We start from the raw sequence: 23,986 nt of genomic DNA on the forward strand, positions 1-23,986 counted from the left end.
GCATCTGTTATTTGACAAGTTAAAATGACAGAAGCCGTACTTCAAACAGTCTCATGCTGCAAGGCAATGGATAATGTAATACACAATTAAAATATACATCATTCCCACACAAAACTATTACTGGAGTTAAGCAAAACCAGACACTATAAGCACAGTCTTTCTTTATCACAAGATACAGGCGTAATAATTTGCTGTCAAACACTGAGCACGTATATAATATATAGATTGCATAAAGGTCATTTTTCATTTCTCTGTCAAACTGCAAAGCTACCAATTTGTAACAGACTTACAACTGAAGTGGGTTTCCATGTCGTCCAACGTCAGTTACTACTGAGCCTCAGTGCCCTAGCCATGTATTTTTTTTATCAAAACCATCTTTATATTTTTGTCTATCCAAATGTGATTTACTAATTGTAAAGCATTTACCTGAAGGGGAGCCTGTGCATGTTACACCATTTTGACAGTAGTCTTTGCAGTGGTTAATTTCACAGTTCTCTCCAGAGAAATTAGGCCAACAGTAACATCTCATTTCACCTCTCTCATTTATAATACACCTCCCTCCATTCTCACAAGCTGGTCGGCAGAGATCACCTATATGACCAAATAACAAAAATATAAGTGCCATTCATACCTCGCTGCAAAAGGCTGTATAGACAAAAATAAAGTCTAACTAACTGTATGATAAATAATAATCTAAGGAGAAACAACTATAGAGATTGAATGAGAAGACTGGTAACAGGATATTACATAGGTAAGGAAATATGAAACTGTAGATTAATTTCCTGTTCATGTTAACTGGTCCAAAACCCCCATTAATCTTTAACCTTACCTAAGGTATGGTAACATTGTCTGCCTTTAGTGTGTTGGCATTGTGGTAGCACACTCTACAAGTTTGTATTCAACTAAAAGAGAATGTTTTAGTCATCCAGCACTGCTGTCATTATTATGCAGTTGGCAAAAGATCACAAAAATATATTAATTATATTTTAAATCAGCTAGCAATGGCACATACAGGCTGAGTAAATCTGCATTTCCTCTACATGTATAACCCATTTCATGGATTGTGCCATTTTCTGTTTTATTCTGGTGCATTCTGTAAGGATTTTAAAATGTGTAGTTGCACAGCATTCTTGTATTACCATTGGGATATCCTAAAATAAAGAAATGCCTTGAAATACCTACCTGAAATACTTGTATCACCACATGTTCCATTAATCAAGACTTTTCCTTCTGGGCATGAGCAGCTTGCACCATTTGGGTTCAGTAAACACAGAAACTCACAGTTCTTTTTTAGACATGGGTTACTTACTGTAAGAACAAAAATTGGGATTTTTTTTATTATTAATTTAAAATAAAGGATGATACTGTTTTGCAATTGCATGTATACATTTTAAAGGTTTTCACAACAGGACAGGCTTTTCAAAGGTCTATTTTTCTAGTTTGTAGGAAATCAGAAGTGAAAAGTAGTCTGAAATTAAATTTTCTGTAAAGGTCTACTGTACTACAACTTAGCCATGACACATTAAACTGCAGTTTGAGGATGATAGAGGATGGCCAAACAAGGTGGTAGCTGTAAATCCCTGTTAAAAAAACACACACATAGTAAAAGCCCAGGAATAAAGTGAAAATGTGTGAACATTATACATTATGATAAAGTTAACAATTTACCAACAATATAAAAGTTATTATTGTAAAGGTTATCTTAAAGAAATCAAAAACTGAAATTGTTTCCTTGTAGCCTGTAGTATATTACATATTTGTTCTGGAGAACAGTATTTTCTCCAATTAATAAAGCAACAGGGAATACAAGAACTGTCCACTAACCAGACGAGCACTCAAGCTAATACAAAGAGTTCTGGTACTGTTTTTCATGGAATACATTAATTTGGCAAGAAGAGCAGACAACTGTCAGCACCTCTGGCCATTAGTAATAGCAAGAAAAAAGTAACACTGAGTTCAAGGCCTACACAATGAGGTTATGATTTCATAAAATATGTGATTTGGTTTGTTTGATAATGAGAACATATTCATGAGCTTCAGCTACTTGCAGCGCAATTAATTCAACATGGGAGGAGTTCGTGAAGGTCAAGAAGACAGATGTCTTCTTGACCTTTCTTGTGTTTTTCAATACACTGCACTGATAATTGTACTTTGTCGTGCAGTTCGAGGAGGTGGATTTATACTGGGAGGCTGTCAGCTTGATCGTTGAATGGGGCATGAAAATACTAGACTGGAATAAAAAATACATACTCTGGGACAAATTAGTAGTTTGACTAGAGGAAATTGAATTCCTACTTAATACAAAAAAGAAGAAATGGCCATGGTAACAAGTGTATCACTGTTCAGTGCTGAAAAATAAATAAATAAAAAGTTAAAGTGCAATCATTTCACATTAAAATATGTTACGCCTCTATATTTAGAAACCCTTTTTAATGTGTTTTTTGACAAAGCCACTGGTTTAAGATCTTTTCATCATTCACCCTTTCTTGCCCATTCTGTGCTTGCAGTGCCTGCAAGACTTCCCCTTTGAGGCCTGGCTCCAATGCAATAGAGGATGGGTGTGAACCAGCAACCTCACAGTTCTTAACATTGAACTATTCATTAATACAAAATAAAAAAACTGAAAATAAGATAAAGCACTGAATTATCCTGACCCTTTCTTACCCATTGCCTGTGCTTGCAGTGTTTTAACGGGCCTTGCCTGGAAGACACCCTTTGAGGCCTTGGCATTCAGTTGCAGTCCTGGCTCCATTGCAAGAGGCTGGGTGTGAACCACCAACCTCACGGCTCTTAAGTAAGCTTCCTAACCACTTCATTACCCTCATGAACAATAACTTTAAGTCCAATGTGCTGAGAGAAAATATGAAATAGAAACATATAAAATCTGTATGCATAGCTACTTACTGTCTGGCTGCTTGTAACGGTGGGAGACCAAAACACTGGTGGCCTTCTCAAGTCCTGAATCAATATACTCCACTGGTTTGTGACCATACTTGTGTACTTTAAACACATTGTTTTTCAACCCAGCTCCAAAGATATAATCCTCAAAAATGTCAATTTGGTGAGGTTGTAATATACCTGAAAGAGAAATAATACAGAATACATTACATCAAATTACTTTAAAAGGTAATGGTGAAAAAACAAACAAACAAAAAAAAACCTTGGACATTACTTGAACTATTAACATTAACACAAAGAAAAAACTGAAGATAAGATAAAGCACTGCATTTCCCTTAATTCACCTGTGTCTGGAAAATGTAAATGATAACTGTATCTGTGTGTAACGAGTACAAACATATGAATCTACCATGTTTGCTGCTGATGGCCACCAGAGAATCAGATCCATCAAAACGTAAACTTCCAATCACTGAAAGCTCTGAATCAGCCCAATACAGACGTTGGTTGAAATAATCAACTGCCAGTCCTGCAGAAATAAATATCTCATGTTATTCTTCGTTGTGCAATTTGGTAATTATCAATGTGCAACAGCAGCTTCAGACAAATGTGAGGAGTTTGGATAACACATACAGTGGATAACCTAATTTAAGTGTTATTACCTTTCAAGCCCCTCTTAAAGTTATTGCAAATACAACAAGCAGCATATACACTGTTCTGTAGTCTAATGTAGGCATCTGTGTGCACATCTGTTTCTTGCTCCAAGCAGTCTCACAGAGAAATATCCATTTTAAATCAGACACTTCAAAATACTCTGCTCTCACCATGCTATGGTAATATGTATTCGGATTTTCAAATGTACTTCAATTACAGATGCTTGGTAGTCATTCCATGTGATCAATAATTACCGTGTTTTTAAATACATCCTTTAGAAATAGAACCATTATTAGAGGTATTTTCTTTTCTTCCAATGTGTGTGTTTAAAGCTGTATCTGCTGCCATATGTGTGACAGTGCCCTCTGTAGGAGCTCTGTGATTGGTGGAGGAATGTCATGATGTTTAAATTGATTATATTCAGTTTACAGAAATGGATGAGGAATTGAACCATATTAGTACCAGATACAAAACAAAACTTTAACTTCAATACTTGTTTTAACTTCAGTCTTAGCCCATGATTTTCCTCATCTGAACTGGATTTCAATGCAGTCAATGAAGGCACATCCTGGGTAGATTAAAAATGATGAACTGTGTTTGGTTTTCACAGCTTCCATTTTCACTCACTTAGACAGTACAACACTCTTGGCAATAAATGCACCAGCAGGCTTGTAAACCTATTAAAGCTCAGATTAGTAATTTAAGATGATTCAGCATCCCAAAAGATAAGTGATACTGGAGACTGAAGGTTACATTAACAAAATGTGCCCAGACAAAAGCATATTCCACATACAAATATATATAAAAAAAATCAACAAGAATCAAAATTATACCCGTGGGCCGCCTTAAATTCTTTTCTAACAATATTCTTCTCATAGTACCGTCCATGGCTGCTTCTTCTATATGAGAATGGTCACCAATTACTGTCCAATACATCATTCTGTAAATGTGAAAGATGATTGAGATAAAATGAGTTAGTTTGAGAGAATTGTACTGCTGCATCATCTGATACTAAGAAGCTGGCAAAAGCTGTGCTGGATTGGTAATGGAGCAAGTGATTCTTTTACCCAGAGGAAAAATAGTTACAATTTGAGTTGGCTGTACCATTTTATTGTTGTGTTTTATATTCCTAATTCATATTCTTGTAGTATTTTACTTTATTTCCCTTTCAAAACAGATAACAAAGGGGTCAAGTGACTTTCTCTAAAGGTCACAGTTAGTGGCTGAGGTGGAATTCAAAGCCAAAAGCTTGATACAGTAAGTTATTTACTCAAACTCCTAGACCCCTCAAACACAGAAAACCTTGTAGAACACAAAGTTTATAATTCTCCAATACAGGTACATTCACACCTGCCGCCCTCTTTCATTAAGAAATGTTCTTGTTAAGGACAACTAAAGACATGTCTGAGGAGAACAACTTCATATTAACTTTTTCAATTACCTTTTTTTCTATTAAGTAAAAAACAAATATTTTATTTCTTATTATCTAATTAAAACAGATGAAAGACAATATCTTACCCTTGAACTGGATTAACAGCAATTGCGTAAGGCTCGCCTGCGATGTCCGTTATAAGACGGGTACAGTTTGATCCACCAAGCTGTCCTACATTAATGGAATATCTTAACCTTGTCCAATGTGTTGTGTAGTAGCTGAACCAGTGCATTCTGGAGTGATCTGTCCAGTAGATATTCCCAGTCACCCAGTCAGCTGAAACACCCCTGGGTCTTCTGAAGTCAGGACACTAGAATATACAATTCGTTATCTTAGACCTATCAAATTATACTCATTAGACTGACCTAAACTTTCAGTTTTTGTATACCCTACAAACTTCCAAGAACATGTTATAATTATATGTGTATTCAAATATGCACATAGCCATATTCAGTACATTGTCTTCTATTTGACTTTGTTTATTTCGGTATAAACAAACACATGCAGACAAAAAAAATAGTAAAATTTCAGGAGAATGTATAGTACAAATGTAATTAATTTATATATATATATATCAGCTCAAAGAGCTAGCTGCCCAACAGTTTCCATTCAATTCCTTAGTTCTCATCAACAAAGTTTTAAATTCTACAATGCAAAAGATAGCAGGGGCCAGAACGACTTATTTTGTTAACTTTCCGGTTACTTACTATTAATCCACTATTTGTTTGAGATTGGCCTCTGCCAAGGATCTCTTTGTAAAAAATTCCACCTGGGTTAAACTGGGTACCCCAGATAATCTTGTGTCCTTGATACAGAGCATCCATCCCAATGATTCTGGCATTGTCCTCAATGCGAGCTAGTTGTTTGTGTCCATGGCTCTGGTTAAATGGATACACAAAACCTCGGATTTCAGTGTCATTAGCTATGTAGAGCACTTGATCTTCTGGTCCTGCAGGTTGTTTCATTAATATGCAAAAAAAATGAATAGTGTCTAAATTCCATCCTGGGTTTAAGACAACAGTGTTATAATATACTGTGTTACATTAACGACTTCATGACAAAAAAAGCTAAGATCAATACAAACATTTCAAATGACATTTTAGGTTATACTTGTTAACACTATGCCACAATACTGTTGGATCCATTACAGTATATTGTTAATAGAGCTGTATCCAATTCAAACTGAGAGTGTTTATTTCATTATTTATTATAATACAATTCAGTTCAAAACCTGAACTTGAAAACCACTGACACTCTGAATTGGAATGTAGACATGACATCCAAGTGCAAATGCAGATGATGTGACAGCAAGGAGAACATGTTTTGCAGTCGCTGAAACACTTCAATTCAAATATCTACAGATTCGCAGTTAGAGTGATGCCAACATCAAGCATGTGTTAACTGTGACAAATAACACAATATTATGCAGTTCCGGTGATGCTTTGTAATGATGGATACAACGTAAAGTGTTAACCAATGCTTTAAAATCACTGCTTCTTTTTTTTTTTTTCTTAATGTCAATTCACGAAACGCAAATATTTAAAATACAACGTTGTATTTAAATTGCTGCATCCTTGTAGCTTAGAAGTAGGTCACACGGTTTGATTGCATACCAGGAAGCAGCACTACATTTTCATATTAGAGTTGTCTTTGGAATGCTGTATTTACATATTCCAAACTGTATAAAATACAAGCAAATAACTAAAAGATCTCCATCAGGGCCAATGAAGGACCTGTGATGATAATGCTTTGGGTAGCACTTGTTTAGCCTGATTCCTGTATACAAAACAAACTGACATTGCATACTGTACAAGGAAGAGGTACAACAAAAATAATTTGTATATATGGTCTTCTCTGTACTATGAACATTGTACTGTATATCAGAGTTAATAGTAAAATAAAAAAAAATGTAGATTGGTAATGTAAGTTTCTGCATGTACTGTACTTGTACTGTACGGTGCTTCTTAATAGTTTGAATAAATGTAATGTGGTTTAATAAAATGACATGCTTTGCGTATATATCTGTATCAGTATCATAACATTTTCTACCTGCTGATCACATTCCCTATCTATTCAACTAAGTTTCACATAAAGTGATGTGTGTTTTATCTGCTCAAGTACTTATTTGAGTTGAATGAATCTTTTTGTTGTTGCAGTGAATAAAAATGCCATGCCATTACCTTTTGCTTTACAGGTGCCATTGATCTCCCTGTAATTTCTGTGACATGCACACTTGAAGGAACCTTTAGTGTTTGTGCAGTAGTGAGAGCAGGAATCAAACTGCAGACACTCATCGATTTCTGAAAATAAAACACAGATTGCACTTTCAGAGATATTTTTGCATTATTTGTTAAAAAGGTCATCGTGTATATGTGTTTTCAAGAGTGAACAGTAGGTTACCATCTCAGTGCTGACAAGGCCAGTAATATCTTAGTCTTGATCAACCTTTAAACTGATAAAAGTGTCACTTGTTAGGAAACATGCATGTTAGGAAACATGCTCAATTTCACTGTTTTAGACACACTGTGAGGATCATTGATTCATATTGATAGATGAGGTCTAGGGGTGATGTTTCTGTCTCCAATAAATGCAACACAAATGGTGCAATACACTTCAGAATTCTGGGAAACAAAAGAAAATATATTTGTTTGAAAAAAACCCAGTATCTCCTACTTATATCCCATTAAACTCATTATAGTATCACTCAAAAAAAAAAAAAAAATCACAACTAGAGTCTCTCCGTACCTTTGCACTGCTTATCCTTTTGATTTCTCTGAAAACCGGGCTTGCACCGACAAACAGCAGCTGTTTTGGTTTGATTACAGACTGCATCTTCTCCACATGGATTAATTTTTCCTTCACACATATCTTCACTGGGAGCTGAAGGAAAAAGGGAATATCAAACATGTTTTCTTCATCGAGAGTACTGTACAGTATGAATGTATTCTCACAGTACTCACAGTATATTTCAGGGCTTTCATTAAACATGCACAATTTAAATACCCAAACTGCCTGCAGGTAATAAGAGAAAGATGACCAGGTCCACCTAGAGTACTACTGTATCTGCAATTATTTAAATGCGTTTTGCTCTCCAACCCTCACTCAGTATATATAAAACACAGAGGAGTTAAATACCGGTAACTGTAAATGCACATTTCAACAGACACCTGTCTAAAATGTTACTTTATTAGACTTAAATCTCCCTATGAATTATTTCACTACCTACTGTATAAGCAACAATTCTAACGGGGAGATATTTGATCATTCACTACAGAAAGCTATTAAGAAGTCCATGTACCAGAAACTAGCTATAGGCTAAATTGCATGTGATTGCATTGCCTGAGGGGTTATGAAGGAGAAAATAATGGATATTGATCTCATTTGCAGAGTCCTGGGTTCAAATCTACTTCAGACTTCATTACATTGCAGGGCATTTTATTTCAGCATCTATCATGTGTCAAAGATAAGATTGTCAGTGTTTGCCTTAATGATATTCCAGATATCAACCAAGTTTGGTGCAGTAGGTTATATTTTGTTAACATTATAATACAACTATAATCAAATTACAATACACATTTCTAAAATAGGCTGGAGATTAAACAGATGCATTGTGACTATGGTGCTAATTGTTCATCACAATTAGCACAAGATAATTAGAAAACACTAGGTTAAAATAAAGTATGTTTGGCAAATCTTACACTTTTCGCAATCATGCTCATCTGAGCCTCCATCCCCACAGTCATCAAAGAGATCACACTGCAGCTCAGTAGGGATGCACCTCTTATTACTGCAGGTAAACTCAGACTTTCCACAGGGTCTCTGCTTTTCTATCACCTTCTCTAATTCATTCAATAAAAAAATAAAAACATCAATGGAGATCATACACAAGACATTAACATGTACATTCAAAAACAAACATAACATACATAAAAGCATCCGTACACCTCACCCAAACCCTCGTACGGAACAGTATTAATATATTATTGTGAAAATTTATACTTTTCACTATAAACCACCCCAAACATCATTATAATAATACAAACATCTGGTGTATATACGCAGGGAGGTAGGTGTGTCATTTCTCTGGGCTATGTGCTCTTTAAATGTGGCATGTTAGGATAATCCATTTAATACAGGTTATTGATATTTAATTATGACTTTTTTTTATTGAATTGAGTATGAGGAATAGTAAATTACAATGTGAATTTCAATGGATTTACTCTAAGTACTAGTACTCATTTTGGATAATAATTCAGTAATGAAGTATCTTATCTGCAGATAAACAATACCTACCACTAACGATGGAGAAAATATTGTAAAATAAACTAAATTCAAGTGTTTGTCAAGTTGGGCACAACACAGTACTACCTTGTCTAAAAATATTTTATATTCTGAAGCTTTTGTTCAAAAGTATAGAAAGAGTTCCTCCTGAAGTTTCACCTACCACACTGTTCTTCATCTGAGCCATCTCCACAGTCATCTACACCATTGCAAATGTGTTCCGATCTCAGGCACACTCGGTCATTTCTGCACCGATAAGGCCTTGTTGGAGGACAAGGTAACTTCGCTATTTGAACAGGAGACAAAAACCAATTTAAAACACTCCAGAACACACAGCTGAGCAAAAGAAAACAGGAAAAGAAAAAAAGAAAATGACCTTTAAAAGACATCATTCTTTTATCCAGCTAATAAATAAAATAAATAATACCCAGTACTTTAAGGTTTTTGTAAACATCCTTGCATTGGCTCAGATAATGGGGGTCATGATCTTAAGTCATCAGTAAAGAGTAGAACAAGTTAATGCATGATGACAAGATGGACGTAGCACTTCGTAGATTAAAGTGAGTCCTGCCCTTTGTTATTTCTTCAAACCATGTCATCATTCTTTAAACCAATGGCTGGTTTGACAGGAAAACAATTTCTAAAACAAAATGAAATAAAAAAAATATTGAATACGTACCACACATTTCAGGATCTTCATCCGAGTTGTCTCCACAGTCATCCTCACCATCACATACCCACACATGGAGTTTACAAAGAGTGTTGTTGCAGACAAACTCGTCAGCACGGCATGTATATCCATCTGTAAATTATATCTCATTCATATTTTGCAATAACTATATATATATATATTATATATATATATATATATACACACACACACACACTATTGATAGCGGTCTGTTGAGAGCTTATTAAGAGGTGTACCATGAATAAAACAGCAGCTCAGATGCTATCAGTTCACATACAGTGGAGGAAATTAGATCATCTAAGCTTCATCAACATTAATTTTATATCAAGATTGTAATATGCATAACCTTCATTAAAGTGCACACAATGGGTTTAAGAAACAAATTGCATAGGCTTTAAAAATCCATTCTATATGCAAGTTAAAAAGGCAGAACATTACATTTCATCATTATTAATTCTGTATGCTTCACATAATAATGGTGTAACCTGACTGCCTACAACTTACGTGGTTTTCAAATAATTACATTGCTGTATGTTTACTGTGAGGTTTAATATAAGACATATATTATAACTACAGAAAGTAGCAAATAAATAAATGAAATGTACCGAACCCTACACCTAAGCGTGCATCATAGGACACTTATACAATTAATTTTTCCTCCGCTGATTAGCATTACTGTTCATCTCTTGTTGAATTCCTTGGATTGTATTGTGTTAGACAACTTTTCAGTTATTAAAGCATGCAGAGCTGATCTTTATAAGAAGTTGGTCATTGTACACTGAAAAATCTGTGAGCATGTTTTTTTTTTCTTTTTAAATACCACTTCCTGTAATTAGATGTACTGTATATGCAGACCGAAAAGTGTGCAAGAGGTTCACTCTGATGAACCCAGGTTTCACTAGCTAATCATGGACTGGAGGTATTTTATGTCCGTGACACACTGACATTAGCTGCGTTACTGCCAGTAATTTAACTTGCAAGGTGAGGGGTGACATTGTGAGGCTGAGCTCGAGAGACAGAAGCTGAACGATGACTGTTAATTTAACCTGCCAGTGCAGCTCTCTGCTGTGACTGGAGAAAGCAACTTGTAAATGTGTAGCGATTCAGGGTTAACCAGTGTAAATAAAATTGCAAGAAATCTATACATTGAATTCACGTTTGTTTAAGTGCAATAGCAATTGTATAGCTTCCTTTTAGAACAGTTCATAAATCACAGCTTTTTATTTCTGTAAAAACTGATTTCTGCAGTGAAACTGGAAAAAGAGAAGGCTCAGAGATGAACGCTTGTGAAAAGATCAATACAAATCAATAGTGAATCTAGATGAAGCAGTCCTTACCATGGTCACAGTTTTCTTCGTCACTGTGATCCACACAGTCATGGACACCATCACATCGCCATCTAGCTGGGATACAATGAGCTCTGTTCTGACATCGAAATTCATCTTCTCTACAGCCTGTCACACAGTCAACCTGTCAATACAGCATTACATTATTTAGCTGTCTGATCTATATTTCCCAGCCAAACAAAGAGCAATAGGAAACGCAGCAAGAGTATAAAGATTTACCATGGCTCATGATTGGGACTAATAGCTTTTTAAATTTGCAATAGCACAATGCAGCAACATTATTGTATTCATTTAGAAAATGTTGAGATTTATTGTAATAAATAAAACATAAATAAAAAACAAAACAGATGGCATGAGGTGTCATTTTAAAATCGCACATTATCTGTCATACACATTTTTACAAAGTCAGAATGTATTGGCAGGTAAACCAATAGTGTTATACCTACTGTAGTTTCATTGCATAGGCTATAAATATAGTGTACTGGTATTCGATATGGGTCAAAAGCATTTACTTTAATGTCTACTCGGGTTAAGAACAAATTAAACATGCTTTACAAGTGTGCTTTAATAATTCATATTGTAATTCTCTGAGAAATATGCCATGAGAAAAAAAAGAGAATTCAAATGTTCTGTCAAAATAATTAATATCTGCTTTTACACCACAGCACATCTGTTAAAGCAAATGCAAATGTCCTCTAAACCCAATGCTTTCTCCAGTGCCTGAATGCAACAGACCTGCACTCACCTCATCTGAACCATCAGCACAGTCATCAATTCCATTGCATCTTAAGCTAGCTGCTACACAGCCCCCACTAGAGCAGACATATTCCTTGGAGGAGCAAGAAGGAATCACTACTGAAAAAAAGTGTATTATATTACATATATATATATATACACATACACATATATACACACACAGACACATACACAGGATTTTTTTTTTTTTTTTTTTTTTTACTAATTATGGGGGTCCACTTTAATGATCCAAACAATGGTCTTCAGTACAGTGGCATTTATTGACCATGTTTTCTAATTTAAAACACACACACACACAAAAATTAAACATATATAGCCAGGTGGTATTATTAAAAATCTATATTTGTATTTCATACTAGCTTGTGTGCGCATGAAGATTTCTACAATGCAACTGATTGCAAGAAATTGGCAAAATCAGTATCTCTTTCTCGCAACTGCACAGCTATATTTTAGAATATGCTTTTATTTCAACATCACAGAAGTAAAGCCTTCAAACTAGCCTCATATGGCAGTGCTAGCTATTAGTTCTCAACAGGAAAAACAATAATACATCCACAATCACACAGGTCATGCATAATACAACACTTGTGATCTGATAAATTGCTCTTTTATTTGTAACAATCTCAATCAGTTGAGTGCTCAAAAGGAAATATACGAATGAAAAAAAGCAATAGCACGGTATCCTGGACAATGAGAGGTATGAAAAGACACAGCGTTTGTTATGGTTTAAACCCTGTACAATTATTAGCTCAAAATTAAGACCAGATCACATAACATCAGGTAATATCACCAAAGACTCCAACTGACCATCTTTTGCATGGTTCATTTTAGGAGGGGCATGACTTTCTAATGTAAACTCACACTGAATATGTAGTCCACCCCATGATGTTTATTCATATTAATTATGGAGATTAGCACCTCTACATATGGTATGATTAGTTAATGATAACCCCTAATTCTCTAATACAGACATATACAGTACAGACGTTATAGGAAACTGAATAAGGCCTTTGCTTGTTTGTCAGCAATCACTTTTTCTTTTTTTAGACTCAATTATTGAGCTACAATTCCAGTTCTAGTCTTTCAATGCTCTTTCAAGGTCAACAGCAATTCAACAACAGAAGTCTCGTCTTAGTCAAATACCTGGGGGCCTATATTTAAATGATCCACACAGTAGGGTGCTGCAACTCCTCTCAAAACCTGCTCTCTTGCAGCCCCCTTTAAATCATATTCTTGTATTTAGTGATGTCAATAAATCACAAGTTGAATAAGCAGAGTTAAAGGGTTGAAGTATTTAGATCATTAACCCCTCCCCCTGGCTAACTCATGCTGAGAGGCGCCATTAGAGCAATATTCAGGATCTGAATTATCAATATTGATGTTAGCATGATTTTTCCTTATTGGACAGTTAATCGTCTGAACGGCTGTTTTTTCCAGCTGTCCTTACACTTTGAATTCAATTTCTCCACAAAGACTCAATCAGTTACAAATTCAATAATTTTTAGACTGATTTTGCATTGATTTATTGTACAAGGATATTTCATTTTGTTTTTCCTCCAGCAAATTATTTTTCATCCTGAAAGAACACTGTAAAAGTAGGGTTACATTAAAGAAGTAAACTGCAAATTCCATGTGATTTGTAATCAAACTTTTCATCTGTGCAGAGACTGTGTCTCCTAATGCCCTATAGGCAGTACCTCTCAGTGAATCATTAATAATAGAAACAAAACTACAGTACAATTGAGGTTATTATAACTTAATTTAGTTTTGAAGATTAAACACTTTATACTGTATAATATACTGTTTACATGCTGTGCTGTACAATCATTGTTAGAAATTGTTTTCAATCAAAGGCAATTTTGTTTTCAGTTTTATAAATTCAAGTGGTTTGTCCATCCTCCAAATATAAATTCCAATAGAATTTGGGTCCACTGTATCAAAATGACGGTTTTGTTTAAGCTATTATTTAATTTGTAGCATTATGATGTTCACATTATCATTACTGACATTTAATTATCAAGTGTTTTAAAAAAAGAGATGGCATGTTTGGATAAAATTGAAAGAATTATGAGGGAACATAATTTATGTATCAACAATATTCATAGCCTGCAATATACCTGTCAAATTTATTTTCATTTCTGCAGGTAGTCTAAGCACACAATTAATGGGAACAGGCTTTTGTTAATAGTTGGTTAAACTAAAGTTTTTTCCAACAGCCATTTAAAATAGATAGATCACTCACACTAAATCACTTTTTGAAACCCTAATTAAGATATATTAATTCCTTTGTCATTTCTTTAATTGTGTGAGTCTTCAGGCACATTACATGTTCATACTTGGTTAAGAAGGGCTCCAGAACACTTCTACTACATTATTTGCACAATTGTCTCTCACTGTCTGCATATGACTGCAGGGACGATTATTCAATTACATGTGCTCTTGTTTCTCTTTTTTAATTGAGGTGTGGTGGGTTGACTGATTATTACTTAATTAGTGTGGTCTACCTTCACATGGACGGCTGAAAAGAGCCTTACCTTGCTCAAAAATATCCTGTAAAAACTCCAAGATTAATGGAAGAGGACAAGAAACAGGGTCTCGACTATTGCACCACATGTCAAAAATATTCCACTTCAAAACATACTGGAAAGAAGAAGAAGAAGAAGATGCTCTAGAAGATTGTAGAGTCTGAACTTCACGTTGAGACAAACCTAATGAAGATAGCCTTTGCCGCTCAACGGTCAGACCCACAGCTGTAGAGTAACTGGATAGTGATGTCACAAGATGATCCTGAGCCAGAGATAAAAGGTCCTGCCTGGTTGAAAGCTGCCATGGCTTCACCGCTAGCATGTGAATCATCGATGCAAACCAGTGCCCCCTTACCCAGCTGGGAGCCACAAGAAGCATCTGCGCCTCCTCCTGCCTGATTTTCACTAGGTAGTCCAAGATCAACACCAACAGTAGGAAGGCATAAAGAAGTGTTCTGGGCCACCGATAGACCAGACCATCCATTCCAAGAGCTTGAGGATCGCTCTGCAGAGAGAACCACTGCTGGCAATGCATGTTCTCCCTGATCGCAAACAGGTCCACTGTTGGGATCCCATACTTGATTCATATCTGACGGATTATCTCTGGGTATAACCGCCACACCGTTGGGGAGGGTCCCTTCCTGGAGAGGAGATCTGCAGCAGTGTTCCAAACACCAGGGAGGTGCACATCCTTAATAGCAATCCAGTGATGACTGGCCCACGTCAGAAGTCTGTACGCATCTTGAAAATGCTTTGTCTGGGGACCAAAGTTCTATCACACCCTGGTGATTCCATACACAACCTGTGGTGGAGGTGTCTGTGTAATTGCCACTTCCCTCTGTCTGATGGTGCCCAGAGGGGAACGCTGGGAGAGATAATGAGATTCCCTCCACCATAAAAGGGTGTTGAAACAACCTCTTGTAAACAGCAACTAAGCATCAGGATGAGCTTGTAGGTCTGACACTGCTGCCAAGAACCACAGCTGCAGCTGGGGCATGTGGACAAGAGCTGTCAGAATAGTTTGAGATGCAGAATATAGTAAACAAGTGGAAAAAACTCATAAAAACGGTTACACATTTCCAATCTAAGAATGTGTTTTTCAGAGAACGCATTGGTGATGGTATTCAGGCTATGATGAGTGATTGTAAATAAGCTATATTGGTACATTTATTTTGCACCACTGAGTAACTCAATCAATATCATTTAATGAATTCGTTTGAAAATGTCATACACTAGATCATTAAAGCAATGCTTGATCCAATATAGCTTATTAGCCTTCAAGCTACTTCAAACCTGTTTCACTGAACTATGATGGAAAGAATATTTACAAGCATTTTGTTCACAGGCAATGATATTAAATATAAAAAAATACTGGCTTAGAATTGAATATTCTGAATACTCAGTAGGGTATTACATACTGTTAATAAAACACACACTGGGGGTTTCAGTACATTCCCATACACTATGATACTCTGCTATACAAATTAAATCTATTTTCTGCTGGTATTTTGTTATCTTCACTTTGTATTCATGAGGATTATTCAGAACTGGAACAGAAGAGGGCAGCAGACATGTGAGCTCTCAATGGGAATGAGAGAAAGACATTCTAGCTCTGCAGTAATTCCCTTCTGTATTTTAATATTCCAACATAGAGACCAAGAAAAACAAAGGTTATGCCCTGGTTTGAATGCTACCCACTATTCTTGTTTCCAACTGGACATGGCCAATACGGTATTTTCTTCAAATATATATATATATATTTTACAGGCAAAACACTAAAATGAAAAAAAGAAGAAAAAAATAACCTCCATAACGTGTCTCCCATGGAGCATTTTAGAAACCCATTATAAAAAGGGTGAACAGAGGTCAGTCTTTAATTAGTTGGCCTCTGTCTATGGAACAGCCTACTCAGTCTGATATTTGTGGAACCAATTCTATTGAAAGGACTGAAGAAAAAACAGAACAGAGAGTGAGTTTACTTTTATTTGGCTCTGCTCTGCCTGAGGCACAATATTGCTCATTCTGTTTGTTTACCTTGTAGTTCAACCATTTTTAATGAATTTAAAACGTCATTTTGTCAAAATCCAATTCCTCTAGAGAAAGCTTTACTGGGGAAATCTGGTCTTCAAACAATCAAGTTCAAGAACCCCCCAGTCATGAATAAGTCTGCTTTGTTGTGTCATGCTGTGCCCCTACCAGTTGCCAAGGAAATCAAAAGTGTAGACAGCGATTGCTGCCAATATAAGCACATTTTATAGAAGAGAACAGTTATAAATAAGAGATGGGCCTTTCGTTAGCATTATTCATAAACCACTAAACCTATATCACTTTACTCAATTTTTTAAAAGCTCACTTTTTTGATTACAAGCACAGTGGTCTTGATCTCGATCTCGGCACGTCTGGTCTTGGTCTTGAACTCGATCTTGACTCATCTGGTCTTGGTCTTGATCTCGATCTCGGCTCGTCTGGTCTTGATCTCAGTTTCGGCTCGTCTGGTCTTGATCTCGGCTCGTCTGGTCTTGATCTCGGTCTCGGCTCGTCTGGTCTTGGTCTTGATCTCGGGCTCGGCTCGTCCGGTCTTGGTCTTGATCTCGGCTCGTCTGGTCTTGGTCTTGATCTCGGTCTCGGTCTCGGCTCGTCTCGTCTGGTTTTGGTCTTGATCTTGGGCTCGGCTCGTCTTGTCTTGGTCTTGATTTCGGTCTCGGCTCGTCTGGTCTTGACAATACTCTCGATTATCTTATATCCTCATTTTCACCCAAATTCATACACACTCATAGACATAAACAGTTATTAATGACAACAAATATGGTTTAATTACAAAAAAATGTAAAATACACTCTAGTAGCATTTAACATCCTCTCAACATAGACCACACACTTCCCATGGGTAAAATCATAGCAACGAGCCACTGACTGACTAGAGAGATTAGAAGATGTGCCAATCCCGTACTAGCAAAAGAGAATGTGAGCGTGACATTTCCTTTTCAGTTTATTTTTCAGTAATATTTTGGTACGAAAGTACCGATAGTGTCACTGTAGTCACATTAAAAATTGCAGTAAATCTAAAAAATTGCAGTTTAGTTTCAGGATCTGCAATAAATTTGCCTTCTCAATTTTGAAATTGATGAAAAAAATAATAAATGGACGGCAAAGTGCAAGCATTGCCACACAAAAGGTGTCAGAAGTGTGGGGAACTTCTTCCTTTTTAAGGTAAACCAATTATTTTACATGTATACATGTATAGCTTGTATGTAAAGCGAGCGAACACACTGTTTCAACTAGCTTTGTCGTTATTAGATAACCATGATTAAATTAGGAAATTTAAGTTTACAGTTTTAAAGACAAGCTCATTGGTCCTTTCATCCACCAATCAGGAAGCAGAGCAAAAAAATATGAAAAAACGGTAACTAAATGTATACTATTAATTATATATATATATATATATATATATATATATATATATATATATATTGTAAAAGAGTCGCACTCACCACGGTTCGTTGCCCCTTTAAAAACACTGACCCAACACACAGAAATGGATTTTTAAGCGCGGTTGCGCTATTTTTAATGAAACACAAAAACAAAAATAAACAAAACAAACACCTAGCTCTCTTTGAGCACTAACTAAAACAAAACAGGAACCTAAACTAAACAGGACAGCTAAGCTGTTTACCTGTACAAAAACAAAAGAAACAGAACAGCACACACAAAACAAAGGCCTCACTCTACCTTTTCTTTTAATTACGGCTGTACCCACACACCAGCACAGTCGGGCTTCTGCCCTCTTCAGCAGCCGCCTTGAGCAGACTGACTGCTTTCCTTTTAAACCCTGCACCTGGCTCTAATTTTCAATAATAGCCAGGTGCAGGTACTGATTAAACAATAAAACAATTAACCAAAACAATTAACCCAAACAATTAACAAACCAAAAATGTGCCTTCCGCACATGTTTTCCTAGAGGGAGGAATTAACCCCCTCCCTGCTGTCTCACAATATATATATATATATATATATATAAAATACCACTAATCTGTCTTTCAGCAGTACCATTACAACAGCAATAACATGGTGTGAATTTACATCAGCTCTCATCTGTTATTTTTCATGCCCATTCAATTTTAAAGTACCACTTGTTGCTTGCTGTGATTACAAGGTTATACAGCCAATTAGCAGTATTGGTTAGAGCCATGCCTTGTGATGTTACAGATTTTCAAAGTTTGCTCTCAGAATGAATTATTAAAGTTGGTATTGAATGTAAAGAGCAGCCTGTAGTCCTTTTACATATTTACTATTTGAAATTAAAAGTAGTTACAAAACAGAGACAAATCAGCAAAACGCATAGGAATCCATGGGTATATACGAATGGGTGTTCATTCTTCTTGAATATTATGAGGATATGTGGTTGGTTTTAAAATATGAAAGGCTTACCTTTATCACAGTTTTCCTCATCTTCCCCAGCCTTGCAGTCCTCTTGACCATCACACAACCATTTTAATGAAATACAGTGGCTATTTAGGCACTGGAACTGGTCTTGAGAACAACGAGTTTCACAACCTTTCTGTAAATATAGGGACAAATAGGCAAATAATAATAATGACGCCTTCAAGATGATAACCCAGCATACATTACAAAACATACTGTACAATCAAATCAAAAATAAAAAAAAAAAAAAAACAAGAAAGTTATATACCTCATCTGAACTGTCAACACAATCGTAATCTCCGTCACACCTAAATCGAGCAGATACGCAGTCTCCATTCGCACAGACAAAATCTTTAGAGTTGCAGGTACTGGGATCTAAAAGGAAAAATAAACTATTGTAAGCATTCTCTGAATACATATTCACTTTTAATATTGTTTTAATTAAATCACTACTGCTGTTTAACATAATTGAGATTTGATATAGGGTGCATTTGCTAATTACCAGTACAGTATATACTGAACTGGGTTCACCCAAACTGGTTTTAAATCCTCTGTAGGAGTAGAAGTAGACTGCATCTACAGCGGAAATCACTTAAGAGTGACTTCTTACATGCAGGCCATGGAGACATAGCTACAATGCTGCCTCCCAGCTAGAAAGCAAGCTGAAAAAGCCTTAGAGATCAGTTGACTTTTTTTTCCCTACTTGTCAGGTTGGATGGTCAATTATCACTTTTTCACAACCAGCTTTACTGCATTTTGTTTATTAGGAGTGACTTTTTAGGACGTTGACTCCAGGAAACACAGTCATTGCAATTCATATAATCTCAGGTATCCTGTGCGAAATATAAATAAATAATTGGGCAACAGTGTGGAGTAGTGGTTAGGGCTCTGGACTATTGACCAGAGGGTCGTGGGTTCAATCCCCAGTAGGTGACACTGCTGCTGTACCCTTGAGCAAGGTACTTTACCCTAGATTGCTCCAGTAAAAACCCAACTGTATAAATGGGTAATTGTATGTAAAAATAATATGATATCTTGTAACAATTGTAAGTCGCCCTGGATAAGGATGTCTGCTAAGAAATAAATAATAATAATAATAATAATAATAATAATAATAATAATAATAATAAATAAATAAATAAATAAAACACGGCATCAGTAATTATGTAACTAACTCTTCTTTGTACTCCAACTCCAAGTGTGTAAGAATATTCCTCATGAATTTAAAATTTCTGGTTGAAATGGAGTAATTAAAACCAATCTCTCTCAACAAAAATATTTATGGCTAAAGGTTAGTGCCACATTCAGTTAGTCATACTTTCAATGTAAATGACTGAACATTATGTTTGCACTCAGCAGTTTATAGATATAACTATATTAATAAAGGGTCCTTACATAGCATACACATGTACAATTTAAGATATAATAACCAAAATATGGACATATAAATGTACTTGAAACACTAATCATTATAAATCATTACAATTGTATAATGCAAGTTTAGGGAGAATAGAATGCAATTCATATGCTGCATTAATTGCAAGTGGAACTGTCCTTCTATGTAATACATACTTTGGATTACTAGCCTGACATATCATGTAGCACAGCACCAAGCTTGGCACTATAGGATTAAAACTGTCCATCTGTTCATTACTGGAACTCCCTCAAAGTGTAAACAAAATGCATCTACTTTCTATATACTAAAGAATTCTCCATAATTCTCCATATTGTCTAGGAACTAACTATAAAAGTATCCAGATAAATACTTTCAGGCAATTGATACTTGATGCAGGCTACTTTGGTTTAAGAGTTACTGTCACATTTATTGTAAGTATTACATTACTTATTATGATATTACATAAGAACATGCCTGATTCTAATGCTAACAGGAGACCTCCGTTATACTATTGGCTCTTTTTACACACACAACCTAAGCAACCAATGTTACCAAAGAACTGAATATTGGAAGACCTCGACGGCTGCTTGGCCACTAAAGGGCAATGAGGAGGCCCCCCTCCAGCTGACTGTCCTCCTTAAGCCAAGACCAACAACTTGGTGCTAGCAAAAGTATGCCTCCGACACCCAGAATGTGTTTTCAATATATATTGTAAGTCCAGTTTAGTATTTCCTTTAATTGAAAATGAGCCTAAAGAATTCACATTATTGAAAGCCAAAAGCCAGAAATGCGCCAAACTGGATTGAAGGGAAATCTGCCTGAATACCTACTCCAACACTCTTATCCTGCCCTGGCTAAGCTGTAAAGTAAAAGCAGTGGCACTTACTGCAGTTCTCCTCATCCGAGTTGTCTCCACAGTCATTCTGACTGTCACATCTCCAGTGGTCTGGAATACAGTTGTTATTCTGACAATGGAATTCATGAGGTCCGCATGTCTTTTCATCTTAAAGAAAAAACACAAAAAACAATGCCTTCTGATACAGTATGTGCAGATCCTACTTCACAAGTGCAAGGTATTAGTTTGACTATTTAGCCCGTGGGATTTACATACAGTATTCTTCTGATGGGATGGTTCTCTGACATTTTCAGAGAATCAGTTTGCTGACTATGTACAGAGTCATTTAAAGAGATGATTAACACTAATATTAACGTAATGTAACTCACTGTTAGCAGTGCTTTTTTATCCCACTAAGATGCATCTGTGCCTTAAAGACTTGGGCTGGGACTAAATCAAAACTTTGACAACCCGCTAATCGCACTTAACAAAACTGTATTTGATAGCATTTTCTTTTTTTTGTAAGTATCTTATTTCTTTTACACATAAAAAGAAAACACTATTAAATACAGTTTTGTTAAGTGCGATTAGCGGGTTGTCAAAGTTTTAGATTTAGTTCCAGCCCTGGTCTTCCTTTAATAAAGGTTGTTTATAACAAGCTGCCGAGGACAAGCTTAGCACAGGATTCTTGAAGGCATTCCTCCGGGCCAAAAGAACAAGCAGAAATGGTGCTGGTAACTAAATAACTAACGAATCACTCCCCCCCCCACAATCTTCTTGCACATTTTGTGTATTCTCTAAAATCCATTCACTCTCTTTTTCTGAGTTTTATCCAAGAATCCCCTCACTGGGATTGTTTAAATATGTTCATATACTGCAGATGTGAAGTATGCAAAATCAAGGAAAATCATTTTGTTGGAAAATAACCAGGTTCCCCATTCTAAAAATGTGTTTTATTTCTTATCCTTAAACTTTCCTAGAAACTACTGACAACGTATTAATTTCAAAACTGTTGTTCAATCATACTGATCTTTGGTGAATCAGAAGACATTTAAGCCAGGTTTTACTAGGATATTATGCTCCTCTCTGATGGTATATTATGTTATTCATGTTGGTTGTTTTACAGCAGCTCTGTTGTAATCATACAGTTCTTTTCATGACGGTTGTCATTTTAAGTTAATTTACAAACAAAAAATTAACTCTGAAAAAACACAAGTAATGCTACAGCTTGAGTAGGGTGGAGTGCTCCTTTTCCCAATCACATTTTAGAAAATTAGAAATGATTAAAGAGTATCAAAACAAAACCGTACAACATTCCAAAAAATAATTGTTTAAAAAAAAAAACTGCATAACATGTCAAAAACATTCAGTTTTCTCAAGTTCAGTATGCTGGTATTTAACAAACAATAACAGCTATTGATCTGACAACCTATTTAAAATGAATAAGGAAATGCCTTCTGTAACTTAATTTTAAACTACATCTGACGCTTTCAATTGATCATTACCATAATTAAATACAATGTTAATTACAACAAAACTCTTAATCTTCTTCTTTAAGATAGCAGTAATCATGCTTTTAATGAGGGGAGTAATATGCTTAATGAGAGTTTTTAAATGATTAACTTGTGCTGAGAATAATCTCAGGGTGGCTGATACAGACTTAAAACCAGATGTATTTGTGGAATTAATCTCCACTAAAAACAAAGGAGCACGTAGTCTGAAGAGGACAGACAAATCAATTTGTGTGAGAAAAGTGACACTTTTTAATGATCAACAACTGCCTGTGCCCTTTCTCATGTCACTTAATAAGACAGCCCTTGTTTCTGCAGAACATATCTTAGTGACAGTCAATAAAAAAATAAAAATCCCTAAGCCTAGCATAGCACTAAGAGATCTTACTGCTTTAACTCGATGGCTGTTTGGCTGAAATTTTATTTGAAAAACACACATTTTAGTAGAAGATACAGAACATGTAAAAGTCATTTCACCTGCTGATTTTATTGGCTAGTGACTCTGTTGGGGTTAATAAATTAAATACTATATTCATTCACAACAGTGTAGAAATGAAAATAACTGCACCTTGTAGCTCAGTTGTCAATATTTTATAAAACTATGTAATATTTGATTTATATTTTATATAGATATGTAATTATCCAGCAGTTGTGCCTGGTTACGGATTGAATATTTAACCAGAATTAATAAACACAATCTGAAAGTGAGTGTTAATTCTGACCAAAAATGATCATTAACAAGGTCCACTATAATTACCTGGCTATAATTACACATCAAGGTTTATATTACATGAATTATACAATGCTCAAGGTTGTTTCAGCCAATCAGAACTTGGCATTAATGTATCCAATGTTTTGACTTAATTTCATCTAGACCACTTATCAAGTTGGCTCACAGATGAAATAGTCAGAGAGTAGGATAAATAACCAGTAGGGTTAACAGATGTAGAGTAAAACTGTCAGTAATGATTGGTTTGGACATTTAATTCTGAACACTAATGAATTTGTTTAAAAATGCTGAGCTAGATTATCAGCATCAGAGATCAGCGTTAAAAAAAAAAAAAAAGTTAAAATATGGCAAATCAATGCCACTAATTGAAAGGGACAGGGATCTTACCACAGCTAGCCTCATCTGATCCGTCAGCACAATCAGGATCCTCATCACACACCCACAATTTGGATATGCAGTGTTTTGTGGTTTTGCACTGGAATTGGTCTGGAGAACAGGTACTATCAGCTGTGA

The 23,986-nt window shown here is 35.6% G+C and overlaps 1 protein-coding gene across 8 annotated transcripts in view; it reads right to left on the reverse strand.

The window, feature by feature from the left end:
* LOC117408938 (low-density lipoprotein receptor-related protein 1B-like) overlaps positions 1 to 23,986 on the reverse strand; it is a 340,463-nt gene that overhangs the window by 13,882 nt on the left and 302,595 nt on the right. For 4 of the 8 annotated variants that reach the window (XM_059032361.1, XM_034014434.3, XM_034014426.3 and 1 more), the window contains exons 66-83: positions 23,861 to 23,980; positions 21,284 to 21,400; positions 19,270 to 19,376; positions 19,008 to 19,137; positions 12,045 to 12,154; positions 11,291 to 11,423; positions 9,942 to 10,064; positions 9,426 to 9,548; positions 8,680 to 8,820; positions 7,727 to 7,861; positions 7,162 to 7,281; positions 5,689 to 5,930; positions 5,068 to 5,291; positions 4,383 to 4,489; positions 3,308 to 3,424; positions 2,905 to 3,078; positions 1,183 to 1,308; positions 427 to 591 (exon numbers count right to left, since the gene is read on the reverse strand). In XM_059032361.1, the coding sequence (XP_058888344.1) occupies positions 427 to 591; positions 1,183 to 1,308; positions 2,905 to 3,078; positions 3,308 to 3,424; positions 4,383 to 4,489; positions 5,068 to 5,291; positions 5,689 to 5,930; positions 7,162 to 7,281; positions 7,727 to 7,861; positions 8,680 to 8,820; positions 9,426 to 9,548; positions 9,942 to 10,064; positions 11,291 to 11,423; positions 12,045 to 12,154; positions 19,008 to 19,137; positions 19,270 to 19,376; positions 21,284 to 21,400; positions 23,861 to 23,980 (2,514 nt within the window). Of the gene's footprint in view, positions 1 to 426; positions 592 to 1,182; positions 1,309 to 2,904; positions 3,079 to 3,307; positions 3,425 to 4,382; positions 4,490 to 5,067; positions 5,292 to 5,688; positions 5,931 to 7,161; positions 7,282 to 7,320; positions 7,603 to 7,726; positions 7,862 to 8,679; positions 8,821 to 9,425; positions 9,549 to 9,941; positions 10,065 to 11,290; positions 11,424 to 12,044; positions 12,155 to 19,007; positions 19,138 to 19,269; positions 19,377 to 21,283; positions 21,401 to 23,860; positions 23,981 to 23,986 lie in introns of those variants that run through there. The other 4 variants (XM_034014443.3, XM_034014419.3, XM_034014451.3 and 1 more) reach the window with 3 other exon arrangements.

This window comes from Acipenser ruthenus, chromosome 10 (assembly GCF_902713425.1).
Source record: "Acipenser ruthenus chromosome 10, fAciRut3.2 maternal haplotype, whole genome shotgun sequence".
NCBI classification, from domain to species: Eukaryota; Metazoa; Chordata; class Actinopteri; order Acipenseriformes; family Acipenseridae; genus Acipenser; species Acipenser ruthenus.